This window comes from Lynx canadensis, chromosome C1 (genome assembly GCF_007474595.2).
Source record: "Lynx canadensis isolate LIC74 chromosome C1, mLynCan4.pri.v2, whole genome shotgun sequence".
NCBI classification, from domain to species: domain Eukaryota; kingdom Metazoa; phylum Chordata; class Mammalia; order Carnivora; family Felidae; genus Lynx; species Lynx canadensis.
Genome location: NC_044310.1, coordinates 35,037,417 through 35,056,497, shown reverse-complemented (window position 1 = coordinate 35,056,497; position 19,081 = coordinate 35,037,417). Strand labels below are relative to the sequence as shown.

General features: G+C 38.0%; 1 protein-coding gene across 2 annotated transcripts in view; it reads left to right on the top strand.

The window, feature by feature from the left end:
- EIF2B3 (eukaryotic translation initiation factor 2B subunit gamma) overlaps positions 1 to 19,081 on the top strand; it is a 123,448-nt gene that overhangs the window by 43,070 nt on the left and 61,297 nt on the right. For both annotated transcript variants that reach the window (XM_030325748.1, XM_030325747.1), the window contains exon 5: positions 7,446 to 7,557. In XM_030325748.1, coding sequence (XP_030181608.1) covers positions 7,446 to 7,557 — 112 coding nt within the window. The remainder of the gene's footprint in view (positions 1 to 7,445; positions 7,558 to 19,081) is intronic.

Genomic DNA, 19,081 nt, shown 5'->3' with positions numbered 1-19,081 from the left:
AAACAGTATTGTGTTGGCATAAAAACAGACACACAGATCAGTGGAACAGAATAAAGAGCACAGAATTAAACCCACACATATATGGTCAAATAGTTTATGACTAAGGAGCCAGTATACCATGGGGAAAGGATAAGCTCTTCAAGAAATGGTGCTAGGAAAATTGTACAGCCACATGCAAAAGAATGAAATGGGATCACTATCTTATACCATACACAAAAATTAACTCAGAATGAATTAAAGCCTTGAATGTAAGACCTGAAACTATACAGCTCCTAGAAGAAAACATAGGCAGTAAGCTTCTTGAGATAAGTCTCCTTGATTTTTGAGTCTGACACCAAAATCAAAAGCAACAAAAGCAAAAATAAACAAGTGGAACTATATCAAACTAGAAGTTTCCATGCAGTAAAGGAAACCATCAACAAAATGAAAAGGCAACCTACTGAATTGGAGAAAATATATGCAAACCATATATCTGATAAGGGGCTAAGAACTCACACAACTTAATTGCAAAAAGAAACAATCCAATTAAAAAATGGGCGGAAGATTTGAATAAACATTTTTCTTTTCTTTTTAAGTTTATTCATTTATTTTGAGAGAGAGAGAGAGCATGAGTATGAGAGGGGCAGAGAGAGAGGGAGGGAAAGAATCCCAAGCAGGTTCCATGCACTTAGCATGGAGCCTGATGCGGGGCTCGATCTCACAAACCATGAGATCATGACCTAAGCCAAAATCAAGTGTCAGATGCTTAAGCGACTGAGCCACCCAGGTGCCTCTGAATAGACATTTTTCTAAAGAAGACATGCAGAGGGCCAATAGGTACATTAAAAGATGCTTTACATCATTAATCATCAGGGAAATACAAACCACAATGTGCTACTACCTCATACCTGTTAGAATGGCTATTACCAAAAAGACTAGAAATAACAAGCGTTGGTGAGGATACGTAGAAAAAGAAACCCTCATGCACTGTTGGTAGGAATGTAAATTGATGCAGCCATTTTGGAAAACAGTATGGAGGTTCCTCAAAAAATTAAAAATAGAACTACAATATGATCCAGTAAGTCTATTTGAGTATTTTTCCAGAGAAAATAAAAACACTAATTCAAAAAGATATATGCACCCCTTGTTCCTTGCAATACTATTTACAGTAACCAAGATATGGAAACAAACCTAAGTGTCCTTCAGTACATGAGTGAATAAAGAAGTTGTAGTATATATACACAATGGAATATTATTCAGCCATAAAAAGAATGAAATTTTGGCATTTGCAACAACATGGATGGACCTCAAGGATATTATGTGAAGTGAAATAAATCAAACAGAAATACAGATACCATATGATCTCTTCTATATGTGGAATCTAAAAAAATAATTTTTTTTAACTAAACTCATAGATACAGAGAACAGATTGGTGCTTTCCAGAGGTAGATGGTAGAAATGGGTGAACTGCTTTTGTTTTGTTTTAGTTTAAATAAATTGAATTTTTTTTTTTTTAATGTAAAGTTAAACACTGCAAAAAAAAAAATGTAGCAAGATGTATGTAATCTGCTCATGATTCTTTAGGTTGGTAGTTTGGCCTGTTATAACTGAGTTGTCTCATCTCTGTTCAAGTGGTATTAGCTAGTGTATCAGTTTTCTGTTGCTGCTAGTGTATGTTATCTATTGCTATATAACAAATTACCATAAACTTAACATCTTGAAACAACAGAGTGGGTCAGGAGTCCAGGCATTTGCTTAGTTGGGTCCTCTGATTCTGAGTCTTTCAGAAAGCTGAAATCAAGTTGTCATTCAGGGTTGAGGTCTCATCTGAAGGCTCAGCTAGGAAAGAATTTGCTTCTAAGCTCTCTTGTTTGTCAGCAGAATTTCAGTTCCCTAAGGACTGTTGGACTGAGAGCCTCAGTTTCTAGCTGGCTGTTGGCCAGAGGCTGCCCTCATTTCTTTATCACTTGGGCCTCTTCAACATAACAATTTGCTTTGCCAAAGCCAGCAAGGAGAGAATCTTCTAACAAGACAGAAATTACAAAGTTATGTAACTGAATCACAGAAATAATATCTCATCACTTTTGCCACATTTTGTTGGTTAGAAGCAAATTGCTAGCCAGCCAGCTGTTCTCAGTGGGAGGGGATACAGAAATTGTGTGATTACCAAGAGGCAATTAACATTCTTAGAGGCTGCCTACCACAGTTGGGTACACTAATATGTCTAGGGCCTAAGCTGTGATAATTTTCTCTTTCATCCAGTCTGTTGCCATACTGGAGGCCCAAGCTGGTTTATATAACAGCAGCAGGTTCTAAAAGAGTAAGAGAAGATACACCTGGTTGGCTCAGTTGGTTGAGCATCTGACTCTTGACTTTGGCTCAGGTTATGATCCCAGGATCGTGGGATTAAACACCCCATCGGGCTCTACACTCAGCGCGGAGCCCGCTTCAGATTCTCTCTCTTCCTCTGCCCCCTCTCCCCCATTCATGTGCTCTCTCTATCTCCTTCTAAAAGAGGAGGAGAGAGTAGAAGAAGCTATACACAAGGTCTCCTGAAGCTAAGCATGGAATTCAGACTGTGTCATTCCATTGCACTCTGTTAAAGCTAGTTGCTAGGCTAGCTTAGATAATAAAGGATGGAGAACTAGATCTTACCTCTTTTTTTCTCCTGTGAGCACTTTTTTCCTTCACTTTTTTTATTGTAAAATACATATAAAATTTACCATCTTTTTTTAAGTGTACAGTCCGGTGGTATTTTTAAAGGGTTTATTTATTTTTAAGTAATCTCTACCCCCAATGTGGGGCTCAAACTCATGATTCTGAGATCAAGAGTTGCAAGCTCTACAAACAGCCATCCAGGTGACCCTACGGTTTAATGGTATTAAATACATGTGTAATGTTGTGCAACCATCACCACCATCTGTGTAACTTTTTTCATCTTGTGAAACTGAAACTCTATACCCATTAAACAATAACTCCCCATTCCCCTCCCCCCCCCCACAATCCCTGGAAACCACCATTATACTTTTTTTTTTTTAATGTTTATGTATTTTTGAGAGAGAGAGTGAGTGTGAGTAGGGGTGGAGGCAGAGAGAGAGACACAGAATCTGAAGCAGGCTCCAGGCTCTGAGCTGTCATGACCTGAGCCGAAGTGAGATGCTTAACCGACTGAGCCACCCACGTGCCCATCTTTTTATTTTTAATGTTTACTTTTTATTTTTAAGAGAGAGAGCACCAGCAGGAGAGGGACAGGGGGCGGGGGTGGACAGAGGGTCTGCAGCAGGCTCCATGCTGACATTAGCAGAGAGTCTGTTGCAGAGCTCAAACTTGTGAACAGTGAGATCATGACCTGAGCCGAAGTCAAACATTCAACCGATTGAGCCACCCAGGTGCCCCATATCCTTTCTGTCTCTATGATTTTTAACTACTTTAAGTACCATATGTAAGTGGAATCATACAGTATTTGTCCTTTTGTCACAGGCTTATTTCATAAAGTATAATGCCCTCAAGGTTCCTCCGTGTTTAGCATGAGGATTTCCTTCATTTTTAAGGCTGAATAATATTCTCTTGTATGTGTATATTACATTTTGCTTATCTATTACTCCATCAGTGGAAATTTGGGTTGTTTTCACATTTTTGCTATTGTGAATAATGCTGTTATGAACAAGGGTATGCACACTATCTCTGTGAGACCCTACTTTCTGTTCTTTTGGGTGGTATACCCAGAAGTGGAATTGCTGAATCATGTGGTAATTCTATTTTTTTAATTTTTTGAGGAACCGCCAAACAATTTTCCATGGTGGCTATACCATTGTACATTCTAGACCTTACCTCTTGAAGAAGTACAACAAATTTGTAACCCTTTTAACTCTACCATATACGTTTTTAGTTTTTATTTGCTAATATTTAAGATCCTTGTATTTATATAACAAATGAATATGCCTGTAATTTTTCTGTCTCATAATGTCTTTGTCTGGTCTTGGTATCAGGATCATGCTAGCCTCATAAAATGAGTTGGAATTCCCTACTATAAATGTAATGCCTATCACAAGGGAGGTGCACAAGTTTATTTATTAGTTGAATGAATGAATGGATAAGTAAATGACAATAGAGGAGACAGAAGTGTCAGATAAATAAAAATCAACTAGAAAAAAATATGAATAGTTGACAGAATTTTTTTAATGGTAATTCATAGTTTCTTTCTTAATCTGCTTGCTTAATCTTATTTTTGTAGCCTTCTTAGGATGGACATTTTGATGTTATCTTCTCTGCTCCCAAAGTAGAATTTACTTTGTTAAAGCAGAACACAAACAAGTTCCTATAATTTGTAGTGTATTCTGAGGTCCTGGTTACTATGGTAGCTTCAAGGAAGCAAATATAAGGAGGGGCCCCTGAGAGTGAGGAATGTGAGTAAAGAGCAACATAGCTGAAACATGGACTTGAAAATCACTGCTCCCAGGACATTCAATAATTTGAGGTTTTGTAGGCTGAAGGACTTGGATAGAGTAAGCACTCCAAATATATCCAAAAATAACATTTCTGTGTTTCTTTTTAAAATATTGGCTCATAATCAGACTGCTGCAAACCTTTATATTCTCAAGTTTCCATGTAATGGATGAACTGATATATGTCATATCTGCTGTGTGGCATTTGAAATTCTCTGCAAAATTTGCTTCAATTGAAATTCCCTGTAAAACTTACCCTCAAATTGGCACTATTTGCCCTTCCTTCTTTGGAGTTCGCTAATCTTGGTCATTGAGAAAAATAACATATAACTTATTTTTTTTAAGTTTATTTATTTATTTAAGTAATCTCTACACCCAACATGGGGCTCAAACTTACAACCCTGAGATCAAGAGTTACATGCTCTTCCAACTGAGCCAGCCAGGCACCCCAACGTAAGATTTTTTTTTTTTTAATTTTTTTTAACATTTATTTTTTGAGAGACTGAGAGGGACAGTGTGAGCAGGGGAGGGGCAGAGAGAGAGAGGGAGACACAGAATCTGAAGCAGGCTCCAGGCTCCGAGCTGTTAGCACAGAGCCTGATGCGGGGCTTGAACCCACAAACCCTGAGATCATGACCTGAGCCGAAGTTGGGCGCTTAACCAACTGAGCCACCCAAGCACCCCCCAGCATATGATTTTTTTATGATAGTTTCTCCCTATTTAGATTCAGACACTGCATGTGATAAGATGACCAGAAACCATCTCAAGGAATGAATGCTTTCAAGCACCTGAGCTAAAACACATTATACACTTGTAATACATTTGGTTCTAAGTATATAGGCAACTGCAGCCAACAGTGAATCACGTTCAGTTATTTGGTAGCTGTTGTCTGTCAGTAGGAGACAGACAAATTCACCTTTAGAAATACTATTTTTCGTGTCTCCCTCTCTCTCTGCCCCTCCCCCGTTCATGCTCTGTCTCTCTCTGTCCCAAGGGTGAATGAACGTTGAAAAAAAAAATTAAAAAAAAAAAAAAAAAAGGGGCGCCTGGGTGGCGCAGTCGGTTAAGCGTCCGACTTCAGCCAGGTCACGATCTCGCGGTCCGTGAGTTCGAGCCCCGCGTCGGGCTCTGGGCTGATGGCTCGGAGCCTGGAGCCTGTTTCCAATTCTGTGTCTCCCTCTCTCTCTGCCCCTCCCCCGTTCATGCTCTGTCTCTCTCTGTCCCAAGGGTGAATGAACGTTGAAAAAAAAAATTTAAAAAAAAAAAAAGAAATACTATTTTTCGGGGCGCCTGGGTGGCTCAGTCAGTTAAGCGTCCAACTTTGGCTCAGGTCATGATCTCGCTGTTTGTGAGTTTGAGCCCCGTGTCGGGTTCTGTGCTGACAGCTCAGAACCTGGAGTCTGCTTTGGATTCTGTGTCTCCTTCTCTCTCTGCCCCTCCCTCACTTGTGCTCCGTCTCTCTCCATCAAAAATAAATAAAATTTTTTTAAAAATTAAAAAAAAAGGAAAAACTATTTTTCTAGAGCTCAACTTTTTTCTTCTTTCAAGAAGGTATTAAATCATTGCTTTATTATTGTGAGGATCAAATGAGAGCATGCATTTTGTTTAATTTTTTTAACAAAACATTTTATTTAATGTTTGATTTAATAGCACTGTTATAAGAACTTTACAAATCTTAACTGATATAGTGCTCATAACAAGCCTGTGAGGTAGGCACTATTATGATACCCATTTTGCAGATGAAGCTGAAGAATAGAGAAGTTTAGTATCTTGTTTAGGACATACAGCTAGTAAGTGGGATTCATACCCAGGTAGTCAGGCCTCAGAGGCTCTCTTCTTAATCATTATGCTATGCTGCCTCTATGTGAAAATGCTTTTGTAAGCTATAGGTACTCCTCAGCTTCTCAGATGTTAGTAGGAGATTTTATTAAGTGCCTAACACTGTACTAGATGTTAAAGGAGATATAAAGGAATCATAAGCTTGCCTTTGAAGAATTTATAATCTGGTTGGCCGAAAGAAATCTAACACAGAAAACAGCAATAATATGACAGCCTGTAAAATCACTGTCTACCAAAGAACCCTCCACATCTAGTAAAAATGCACCTTATTTTCTTTGAATGCTGTGTCATACAGAATAAAATCTAATGCATAATAGACATACAGTTAATGTTGATTGAATGTACATGTCTGTAAATAATATTTTTCTCATTTCCACAGTGCACAGACCTAGGGTATTCTTTGCAGAGAAAGAATTCCTTGTTATACTTTCTGTGCCATGTAGTGAGTTTATGGTTTATCTACATAGTCAGCTTTTTATTATTAATTTTTATTTATTTTTGACAAAGAAAAATTACATGTATTTAAAGTGTACAGTGGTGTTTTGATATATGTAGACATGATTGTGAAATGATTACCACAGTCAGACTAACATATCTTTACTCCTTAACTCTGTTTTTGAGATAATTTCGCATTTACAGAATGATTAGAAGACTAGTACAGAGAACTTATATATCCTTTACCCAAATTCCCCAAATGTTAACATTTGTTCTATCATTTTCTCCCTCTAATGATATATATTCAGTGTATGATATGTATACACAATGTAGTACATACACTATTACTGTTTTTCTGAGCTGTTTGAGAATAAGTTGCAGACATGATTCCCTTTGCTTTTAAATCAGTGTGTATCCTGCCCCCCACCTGTCTAACATTGCTACAATACTTTAATCTATAGGCCTTATTCAAACTTCACTAGTTAACCTAATAATACCCTTTAGAACAATACAAAAATATTTTGACTACCCATGTTTTAAACACTGTGATAAACACTGTGATATAACACAGTATTTAAAACATATATATATATATATATATATATATATATATATATATATATATATATAAAATAATGCTGTATTTAGTTCCAAGAGAATTGTGAGCAGGTGCCCTGTCCCCCTGACTTAGTCATGCAGGCAGGGGCAAATGGCTTTGTTTGATTTTCTTTCTTTTGTATGATTCAGTGGAGCAGCGTGACTTCATTGGAGTGGACAGCACAGGAAAGAGGCTGCTCTTCATGGCTAATGAAGCAGACTTGGATGAAGAGCTGGTCATTAAGGGATCCATCCTGCAAAAGTAAGCCCTAGGGTTTTTCTTTCTGGCAATTCTCCTTGTCTTAAAACAAAATAAAACCACCCAGTGGATGGGAAAGAGGGAATGAAAACGAGATTATACTGTGTGAAATTGACAAAAGTATGTGACTATTTTCCCATGAGACAGGATGAAGGCTTTTCTTCCCCACATAAGCTTAGCTTTTCCCTGTGTTTTTTTCTTGCCAAGGTAGAGTCAAATCCTGCACAGCAGCTGTGGGGAGAACAGAGAACAGGACTGTCTTTCTAACAGTGTTATAGACCTTCTTTTTCTTTTTTTTAATTGTGGTAAACACACATTTTAACCACTTTTAAGCATACGGTTTAGTAATGTTAAACATATTCACATTGTTATGAAACAGATCTCTAAAACTTTTTCATCTTGCAAATCTGAAGTTCCATATCCATTAAACAACAGCTCTTCTCTTTTTCCTGTCCCCCAGCTCCAGGTAATCACCATTTGACTTTCTGTTCCTATGAACTTGACTACTTTAGATACCTCAGATAAGTGGAATTATATAGTACTTGTGTTTTGTCAACTGGCTTATTTCACTTAGTATAATATCCTCAGGGTTCCTTCATGTTGTAAGCATGTGTCAGAATTTCCTTCTTTTTTAAGGCTATATAATATTCCATTGCGTGTATATGCCACATTTTTAAAATGTATTCATTTGTCCATGGGCATTTGGTTTGCTTCCACCTCTTGACTATAGTGAACAATGCTGCAGTGAACATGTGTGCACATATCTCTTTGACATCCTGCTTTGAATTCTTCTGGATATACACCCAGAAGTGGGATTGCTAGATTATATGACAGTTCTAGTTTTAATTTTTAGAGAAACCTCCATACTATTTTCCATAGTGGCTGTACCATTTTACAATTGCACAAAGGTTCCAATTTCTCTGCATCCTCACCAACACTTGTTATTTTCTGTTTTTTGATAGTAGCCATCCTAATGGCTACAAATAAGCAAACCAGGCACATTTTCTTTAAATAGCATTTATTGAGTGCTTACCCAGCATGGACTTTTTCATCAGAAGCCACCATACTCAGAGCTTTACTGCCTCATACCAGTACATAGGAATGTTTAAAAACTGTTTGGAGCCTGGGTTGGACTTGTCTGTAGTTTTGCCATAGCCTGCTTGTCCCAGATTGTAATTCTCTGTTATTCTTGACTAAACCCATTTTTGCTGTTAAAAAACAAAACAAAACAAACAAACAAAAACATGTTTGGACCCTGGACAAAATGAATGTGAGAAGAGTAAATTGGGAAAGAAAAATGTCGTTGATTTTGCTATCCAGGACAACAGAGGTAGGAAACATATTTCAAACTATATATTTTAATGAAAATGAAATTAAATTCTAGCTTCAGCTAGCCCAGTTAACCCAATGTGTTAGAGTTCTATATTAGAGCCTTTGTTGTCTTATCTATAAAAATGTGTTTAATAATAATAGGGCTGCTATGGGGAATAAAACTGGCAGAAATTTCAACAGCGACAAAGTAGGATAATTAAATATAATAAAGTTTAAAAATTGAAGGTCAAAGAAAGAAACAAGATTCTGATGAAGAATAGAAAGGAATAAAGGTGGGTCCCAACTCCACCCTATCACTCCTCCCCGGAAGCCATACTGATGTGTTAATGAAATCCTGCAAATTCCCACTAAAAGCTCCAAAGCTGGAAAGAACCAAACCAAGCACATTTTATCTTCTTTTTTAAGTACTTTTATCTTCTTCTGACCGAGAAGTAGCAGGAACAACTACTTGCAAGTAAATGATGAAGCAGGGAAAATGAACAATGAGGCTGACTCTTTAACAGAAATGAAAGATCAAGGATAAAAATGAATAAGTGAAGTAATATGAAGCTGGAGACTATCCCTCTTTAGGAATGGAATATAACCCTTAATTATGTGGACTGAAAGAAGAATCTTTAACAGAATCTCAGGAAAGAAAAATGTGTTTTTTTAAAGATTATTTTTACTTATTTTGAGAGAGATATAGAGAACAAGGAGAGGAGGGGCAGAGAAAGAGAGCAGGAGACAGAATCCCAAGCAGACTCTGCACTACCATCACAGAGCACAACATGGGGCTCAGACTCACGAACCATGAGATCGTGACCTGTGCCGAAGTCAAGAGTTGGACACTTTATCAACTGAACCACCCAGGCCCCCCAAGAAGAATGTTTTAACAAAAGATTCTGTAGTACCTTAGCTCTGTTCCCTCTGCTCCTTCTATCCCTCTGGCTCCCATCATTCCCTGAAGCCATAGAAAAGTACACAGAATATAAAATAACCAGCACTACTGGGTATTTACCCAAAGAAACCAAAAATAGTAATTTGAAAAGATATATGCATTCGTATGTTTATTACAGCATTATTTACAGTAGCCAAGATATGGAAGCAACCTGTCTCCATCAATACATTGATGGATGAATGAATAAAGAAGATGTGGTAATATATACAATGAAATATTACTCAGCCATAACAAAGAATGAGATCTTGCCATTTGCAACATGAGGATGGACCTAGAAGGTATCATGCTAAGTGAAATAAGTCAGAGAAAGGTAAATAACCATATATATGATTTCACTTATTTTTTTTTTTTTTTAATCAGAAATAGGGGCACCTGGCTGGCTCAGTTGGTGGAGCATGCAACTCTTGATCTGGAGGTTGTGAGTTTGAGCCCCACATTGAGTATAGAGATTACTTCAAAATAAAATATTTTGGGGGCGCCTGGGCGGCTCAGTCAGTTAAGTGTCCAACTTCAGCTCAGGTCATGATCTCATGGTTCATGAGTTCGAGCCCCACATCGGGCTCTCTGCTGTCAGCTCAGAGCCTGCTTCACATCCTCTGTCCCCCCTCTCTGCCCCTCCCCAACTCGCATGTGCTCTCTTTCTCTCTCTCTCTCTCTCTCTCTCAAAAATAAACATTAAAAAAATTCTTTAATAAAATCTTTTTTTTTAAATATGAAAATTAAAATAAAAGCAGAAACAGGCCCATAAATAGAACAAACTGGTGGTTGCCACAGGAGAGGGGAGTAGGGGGTGAGTACAAAGAGGTGAAGGAGAGTAGGAGGTACTGGTTTCTAATTATGGGATGAATAAGTCACAGGAGTGAAAGGTTCGACATAGAGAATATAGCCAATGGTATTATAGTGTTGTATGGTGACAGATGGTAGCTACACTTGAGGTGAGCATTAACAGTATAGAGTTGTCAAATCACTGTATTGTACATATGAAACTAATGTAACGTTGTGTATCAACTATACTTCAGTAAAAAGAAAAAAAAAGAAAGGAAAAAAATAACCGCCACTCACGTAGTAGTTGGTCTCAGGTACAGGAGGATGAAAGATAAGAACTCACCCATATCATACCAAGACAAATAAATCAAGCATGAACAAGACCAAAAGAACTGGTATGTCAACTGGGCAAACATACAGCAAACAAAATAAAAGCAAGAAAAATGTTCTAAAAGAGACAAAAAAAGTACCCTGACAACATAACTCATTGTATAGAATTTCTTACAGCTGTAAAACAATTCATCAAAATGTGAATTTAATAAATAAAAGTTCAGTGATGAGATAGTAAAACAAAATGAGATAAAAGAGGATATTTTAGAACTAAGAAAATAAATTGAAGACAAAATAGCAAAGGACAGAACAGATACCATTGAAAATCAAATTATTGACATAAAGGAAAGGTTTGAGGTATTCAGTAATTTCAACAAAAATGATTAAAAATTATAGAGAATCTGATAGAAATAAAAGATAAAGATGACAATAAACTAATGTCTCTGAAATACAGAACTAAACATGGACCAAAAGATGTATTAAAAAATATAAGGACTTCTTGGTAAAGTAATTTTATTTGAGGATTTTAACATAAAATTAGAAGGGCTGATGACTTCTGAAGCCCCACTAAAACAGCAATACGGGGATTTTAGAGAGATGTAAATTCAGAAGACTAAAGAAGATGGAAAAGGAAAGAGCAACGTCAACAATTTGGAAGCAGGAAAGCAGGACAATTTAACATACCTGAGAAAGCTGAGCTGCAAACTGTTTTACCCTATGAAACTCTTTAAAGAGTCAAGATTCAACAGCACCAAATAGATCTACAAGTAAAGCTACAGGATTACTTGAAAATGTGTCCAAATTGTAGATCGATCCTCAGATTACCTCCTCCAAACCTCACAACCCTAGTAAGAGACTGGAAATTTATTCCCAGAAGAGGGTAAAATAGAAGATCTCTGGATTGGAGCACTAGGCGTAAATGAGGATGGAGATATGTTGCAAAAAAATGAGTAGGAAGTGTATGTCCTGAGGTCTTCAGCTTCTGTCTCCCACTTAGCTTCTAAATACTAGCAGCCAGGATTGCACCTGTCAAGCAAGGGCATTAGAAGATTCTTCTCTATGGTAGCAGACTTTCCAAGAGGAGCCCTAAAAGATGCAGACATCAGGGAATTCCTGACAGAAAACCCACTTCTTGGATCATCCTACATTGAATTTCAAAGTTGACAAAGCCCACCACGTGTTCAGTGCTCACAATGAGATTTTTGTGTGTGTGCCACTCTTAAATTTAGACAAAAAGAAACAGGGATTATGATCTAGAGGCCAGAACAAATAAACAGGGAAAAAAGCACAATAAGTTAGCAGAAAAAAAGACCAACAGAAATCTTCAGAAATGGGGAGCCTTGGTGGCTCAGTCAGCTGAGCGTCTGACTCTTGATTTCTGCTCAGGTCATAATCCCAAGGTTGTGGGCGTGGAGTCTACGTGGGATTCTCTCTCTCCCATTGTTCCTCTCCCCCACTGGTGCTGCTCTCTTGCATGTGCGCTTTCTCTCTCTCTCTCTCTCTCTCTTTCATAAATATATAGAGAGATGGATAGAGAGAGAAAGAGAGAGAGGATGCCTGACTCAGTAGGTTAAGTGTCCGACTCTTGATTTCAGCTCATGTCATGATCTTGCAGTTCATGAGTTTGAGTCCTGCATCGGGCTCTGGGCTAACAGTACAGAGTCTGCTTGGGATTCTCTCTCTCTCTCTCTCTCTCTCTCTCTCTCTCTCTCTCTCCCTCCCTCCCTCCCTCCCTCCCTCCTTCCCCTTTCCCTGCTTGCACTCTCTCTTTCAAAATAAATAAATAAACTTTAAAAAATTAAAATAAATAAACAAATTTTTTAGAGAGAAGAAAACTTCAAAAAAGATAACATTACTCAGAAAGATTTATTAATGTTTGACCATCTGAGTACCACTATTCTGGGAGCTAGGAATACAGCAGTGAACAAAACACACCAAAATCCTTGCCCTCACTGAGAGATAAGAATACTGTATTCATGCCCCCAAAAGCAGAATTCTGTATTAAAAAGTGAGCATTTAGTGGCACAAAAATAGAAACATAGATCAATGGAACAAAATAGCCCAGAAATAAGAACATGGTTTATATGGTCAATTAATCTATGACAGAGGAGGCAAGAATATACAATGGGCAAAAGACCGTCTCTTCAAAAACTGGTGCTAAGAAAACTGGACAGCTGCATACAAAAGAATGAAACTGGACCACTTGCTAACACCATACACAAAAATAAACTCAAAATGGATTAAAGACCTAAATGTGAAACCTGAAACCATAAAATTTCTAGAAGAGAACACAGGTAGTAATTTCTCTGACATTGGCCATAGCACCATTTTTCTATATCTGTCTTCTAAGGCAAGGGAAACAAAAGCAAAAATAAACTATTGGGACTACATTAAAATAAAAAACATTTGCACAACGAAGGAAACTATCAACAAAAAAAAAAGGCAACCCACTGAATTGGAGAAGGTATTTGCAAACAATATCACATAAGAGGTTGATATCCAAAATATATAAAGAACTTATATGACTCAATACCAAAAAAAAAAAAAAAAATCTGATTTGGGGTGCCTGGGTGGCTCAGTCAGTTAAGCCTCAGCTGAGGTCATGATCTCGTGGTTCATGTGTTCGAGCCCCAGATTGGGCTCTGTGCTGATAGCTTATAGACTAGAGCCTGCTTCAGATTCTGTGTCTCCCTCTCTGTCCCTCCCCCACTCGTGCTCGCTCTCTCTCTCTCTCTGAAAAATAAAATAACACATTTATTTACATAGATAGATAGAGGAAGAGGACCCGAATAGACATTTTTCCAAGGAAGACATACAGATAGCCAACAGACACATGAAAAGATGTTCAGCATCACCAGTGATCAGGAAAATACAAATCAAAACCACAGTGAGATACCACTTCATATCTGTGGGAATGGCTAAAATAAAAAAAAGACAAGAAACAAGTGTTGGTGAGGACGTGGAGAAAAAGGAACCCTCTTCCATTATTGGTGGGGATGTAAATTAGTGTAGCCATTGTGGAAAACAGTACAGAAGTTCCTCAAAAAATTAAAAATATCATATGATCCAATAATTCCACTATTGAGTATTTATCCAAAGAACATGAAAACACTAATTTGAAAAGATATATATACCCCTGTGTTTACTGCAGCATTGTTTATAGTAACCAAAATATAGAAGAAACCTAGGTGTCCATCGAGAGATCAATGGATAAAGAAATTCTGTACACACACACACACACACACACACACACACACACACACACACCATGGAATATTACACAGCTATAAAAAAGGCGAGATGTTGCCATTTGTGACATGAATGGACTTAGAGGGTATTATGCTAAGTGAAATAAGTCAGACTGAGAAAGACAAATACCATATGATTTCACTCACGTGTGGAATCAAAAAAACAACAAATGAATAAGCAAACAAAAAGCAGAATCAGACCTATAAATACAGAGAACAAACTGATGGTTGCCAGAGAGAAGAAAAGTGAGGGAATGGGCAAAATGGATGAAAGGGAGTGGGAGATACAGGCTTCCAGTTAATGGACTGAGTAAGTCACAGGAATAAAGGGCATGGCTTGGGGAATATAATCAATGATATTGTAATAGTGTTCTATTGTGACAGATGGTAGCCACACGCTTCTGATGAGAATAGCTTATCATATAGAGATGTTGAATCACTATATTGTGTACATGAAACTAACATAACATTGTGGTCATCTATATTCAAAATGATTTTTTCAAGGGGAACATTTAGGAGCACGTGGGTGGCTCAGTCGGTTAAGCGTCCAACTCTTGATTTCAGCTCAGGTTATGATCTCATATTTGTGAGTTCGAGCCCCACATCAGGCTCTGCGCTGACAGTGTGGAGCCTGCTTGGGATTTTCTCTCTCTGCCCTGCCCTCCCCCCAAAATAAATAAACTTAAAAAAAAAAAAAGAATAAAGGGAGCATTTAGAGAACAAGATGAAAAACTCAATTTTGAAAAATGTTTCACAAAGTAGAATAAAACAACATATTGATGAAAAATAAAGAAATGCTAAGTAAATTAAAGGAGCAACCAAGAACATTTGAATATTTGGAGTTCCAGAAAGAGAAAACAGAAAATGAAGGGGAAAGATTTTATCAATGAAGTAATGTAAAAAACATTTCTCAGAATGAAAGGGGCTGGGTTTCTAGACTAAAAGGAAACAGTGTCCAGCAAAATGCATGAAAAGAAACATACCAAGATTGTCATTATGAAATGCTATAACACTGACATCACAGAAAAGATCCAGCAAGCTTCCAGATAGGAGGGGGGATGTCACATGTAAAGGAATTAAAACAGCTTTGAACTTTTAACAGCAGCACTAGAAACTAAAACAGAGGACGGCTTTCAAAATTCTTAAATCTGTATGTAGTCAAACTATCAATCAGGTGTGAGAGTAGAATAAGAATTTTACAGACATTTGCTTTCCATGTATCTGTTTTCAGAAAGCTGCTAGAGAATATATAACACCAAAACCCTGGCATAAACTAAGAAAAGAGAAAGACATAGGATATAGGAAAAAGAATCCCTAGGATGATGATAAAGGGAGATTCCAGGATAACATCTGAGCCCCCAGTGTAAATGGCAACCAGACCAGATTAGAATAGGTCAGAAAGCTTTGGGAATAATTTCTTCAAGATCATCATATTTCTTCTGATGAAAATGGCAGAAGAGTTGATGTGTCTCAACATTTTGAGATGATTTTGAGTACTTGGTGATTAGGTTGGGGTTGAATTATTGATAAATATCTGGAAAACCAAGAAATGAGAGACAATAATGCCAAGGCAAGCAAAAATATGCAAGAAAAACATTAATCATTAGTTACTGAATGTCTCAGCTGTAACTAATGTTTATATTTGCATAGTAATGTAATCACTAACTTGATCTAACCAAAATTATGATATAATTACTTTGGAATGATGAGAGGGAGGGTTAGCGTGTTGGAGACGAGGGAAGACAAGAGAGATAAACTTCCTTTTTAATAGTTAATAGCTAATACCTAAAGCTGCAGTGGTAATAACTTAAACTTTGATTACTGAACTAACCAAAATTATAAAATTATATTGGGAAGGTAAAAGGTACAGAAGTATGGCTGTATGTTGGTAGGGGCAGAGCTGGTGATGAAAGAAACCTAAATCCTCATCTTCCATACTGGGAAGTCAACAGATGATGTCTGAAATGGGAAATGGGACACCTGGGTGGCTCAGTTAGTTAAGCTTCTGACTTGGGCTCAGGTTAGGAACTCACAGTTCATGAGTTCGAGCCCCGCGTCAGGCTCTGTGCGGACAGCTCAGAGCCTGGAGCCTGCTTCAGATTCTTTGTCTCCCTCTCTCTGTGTTCCTCCTCCACTTACAGTCTGTCTGTCTGTCTCTCTCTCTCTCTCTCTCAAAAATAAAGATTAAAGGGGCACCTGGGTGGCTCAGTCGGTTAAGCGTCCGACTTCGGCTCAGGTCATGATCTCATGGTCCATGAGTTCAAGCCCCGCGTCAGGCTCTGTGCTGACGGCTCAGAGCCTGGAGCCTGTTTCAGATTCTGTGTCTCCCTCTCTCTCTGACCCTCCCCCGTTCATGCTCTGTCTCTGTCTCAAAAATAAATAAACGTTTAAAAAAAATTTTTTTTAAATAGTAAAGATTAAAAAAATGTTTTTAAGAAATCTCAATATTAAAATGTTATTAGAAATACAGATATAAATACTAAATGGATCCACTAAAAGAATTGAAAGTGGGTGCTTCTGGGGAATAGAAAATGGGGTAGAAGAAGGAATAGAGGACTGAAATTTTTCCTTGTAAGCCTTGAGAAACTGCTTACCTCTTTATGTTCATACATAATTTCAATTTTTTAATTAAAAACAAGATAAAATATAATAAAATTTCTTGAATCAAGTAAAAATTTACAAATCTTAATCTGCAAATTTAGGGTGCCTGTGTGGCTCAGTCAGTTAAGCATCTGACTCTTGATTTTGGCTCAGGTCATGATCTCACGGTTTCGTAAGTTTGAGCCCCACATTAGGCTCTGCATTGACTGCATGGAGTCTACTTGGGATTCTCCCTCTCTCTCTCTGCCCCTCTCCCTGCTTGTGCTGTCTATGTCTGTCTCAAAAAAAAAAAAAAAAAAAAAGGAATCTGCAAATTTTAAGAGTGTAGTGTGTTCTAAGAAAATTTGGCCAGATGTATCCTAGTAAACCTGTTAAACTTTAGGGATAAAGAAAAAATTCTTCAAGTATCAAAGACAAAAAGCTTATCACTTACATGAGAGAAAAATTAAGCTTACTTCCAAGTTCATCACAACATTAAATACCAGAGGAACCATATGTGCAGAGTTCTCAGGGAAAGAAAGTGGAACTTGAGAATATTGTAAACAATAAAGATATCTTTTATATTTAAAAGCAATAGGAAGACATTCTCAAACATGAAAGAACTTATAGATACGGCACCTATGGGCCCTTCTTGGGGGATAAAAAAAGTTCTTGACAACTAGCTGCCATGTCATAAGGACATTCAGGCAGGCTATGGAGAAGTCCATGTCATGAGGAACTAAGGTCTGCCAGCAACCACGTTAGTGAGCTTGGAAGAGATACTCTGAGACTTGTCAACAGCCATGTCGAAAGCAGATTCTCCTCCAGTCAGCCTCGAGATGACTGCAGCTCTTGGCCAGCAGTTTGACTGCAACCTCATGAGAGAACCTGAGTCAGAACCACTAACCCACTCCTGGATTCCAAAAACTGTGAGATAATAGTTTGTTTTTTTAAGCCTCTGAGCTTGAAGTAATTTGTTATATAACATAGATGACCAATAAAATTCTAAATCTCTAGGCTTTGTTTTTAAGAAATAATGAAGTGGAAAGACATCTCAAAGCGGGGAAATGTGCTTATATGGCACAGTTCCTTTCCTTTCAGCCTCAGTTTGCTCCCCACATATCCTGGAAGTAGGGAAAGTCATGTGGCTATGTATATGGTATGTATCCTGTCTTAGCTGAATGCCTTTGCTAAGATCTTGGACAAATCATCAGCTCAATCCAAAACATCAAGGAAATGGGCAGTCATCCTATGGTCTTACTAAACTTCAAGGGTTTTTGTTGTTTAAACATTGGCAACAAATAGCCTCATAATTTTTCTTTTTTGTGCTTCCAGGGAGAGAGGCCTAGGTTAGAATGGATTCTTAAGAAAAGGAACCACCTCTTGACCCACAGTGTTCATTGTTACAGTGCCATATGATAGACATACAGGTAAAATGTCTAGGTCCCCCTTCAAGGAAGGACTTGCTGCTCATCTATAGGAAGTGTAATTAGCAGACAGCCTCTAGTCATCACAGACTTCAGGATCTACCTCATCTGTAAAGAGCCACATTGAGGTCATACCCTTGCTGGGGCAGCAAGAGTAAATGAGGGATGGATATAAAGGCCTGGTCACTCTGACAGGAAGTACTTCACAACTCCCTGCTGTGTTGGCTGAGGCTTTGTACAACCTGCATCTTGGTTCAGTTTTTCCTCTGCCCAGTCTTGCTTCCTCCTCTTCCCTTCATGGGTATTGATCCCTAATAAGTATCTTGCACCCCAAATACTGTCTCATCTCACTTCTTAAGAATTCAGCCCTGAACACAGAATAATCGTTTTCCCCATGGTTTGCTACTGCCTGATAAAGCAAACTTTCTCACTCTCGGGGTGATCCTTTTTGCAGTTGTAGAATTAAACTGCCTGGATGATTAAATTGTTTTCTTTCTCAGGAAGCAAGCCCTATGCATTGACGTATGCATGTATAAAAACTATGATGCAGGGTACCTGGGTGGCTCAGTCAGTTAAGTGTCTGACTTCTGCTCAGGTCATGATCTCGCGGCTTGTGGGTTCAAGCCCTGCATCGGGCTCTGCACTGGTGGTGTGGAGCCTACTTGGGATTCTCTCTCTCTCCCTCTCTCAGTGCCTTCCTGACTTGTGCACGTGTGTGCGCTCACTTTCTAAATAAACAAACAAACTTTTAAAAGAAAATAAAAACTATGTTGAATGTTAACTAATGACATGTATGCCTCTTAAAACTCCTGACTGAGCATGTACCAAAAAATATATGCCCATTCAATCAGAGTTTTTCCAGCTTCACTGCTGTAAGCATTGATTTCTTGTCTACCCTTTTCATAAGA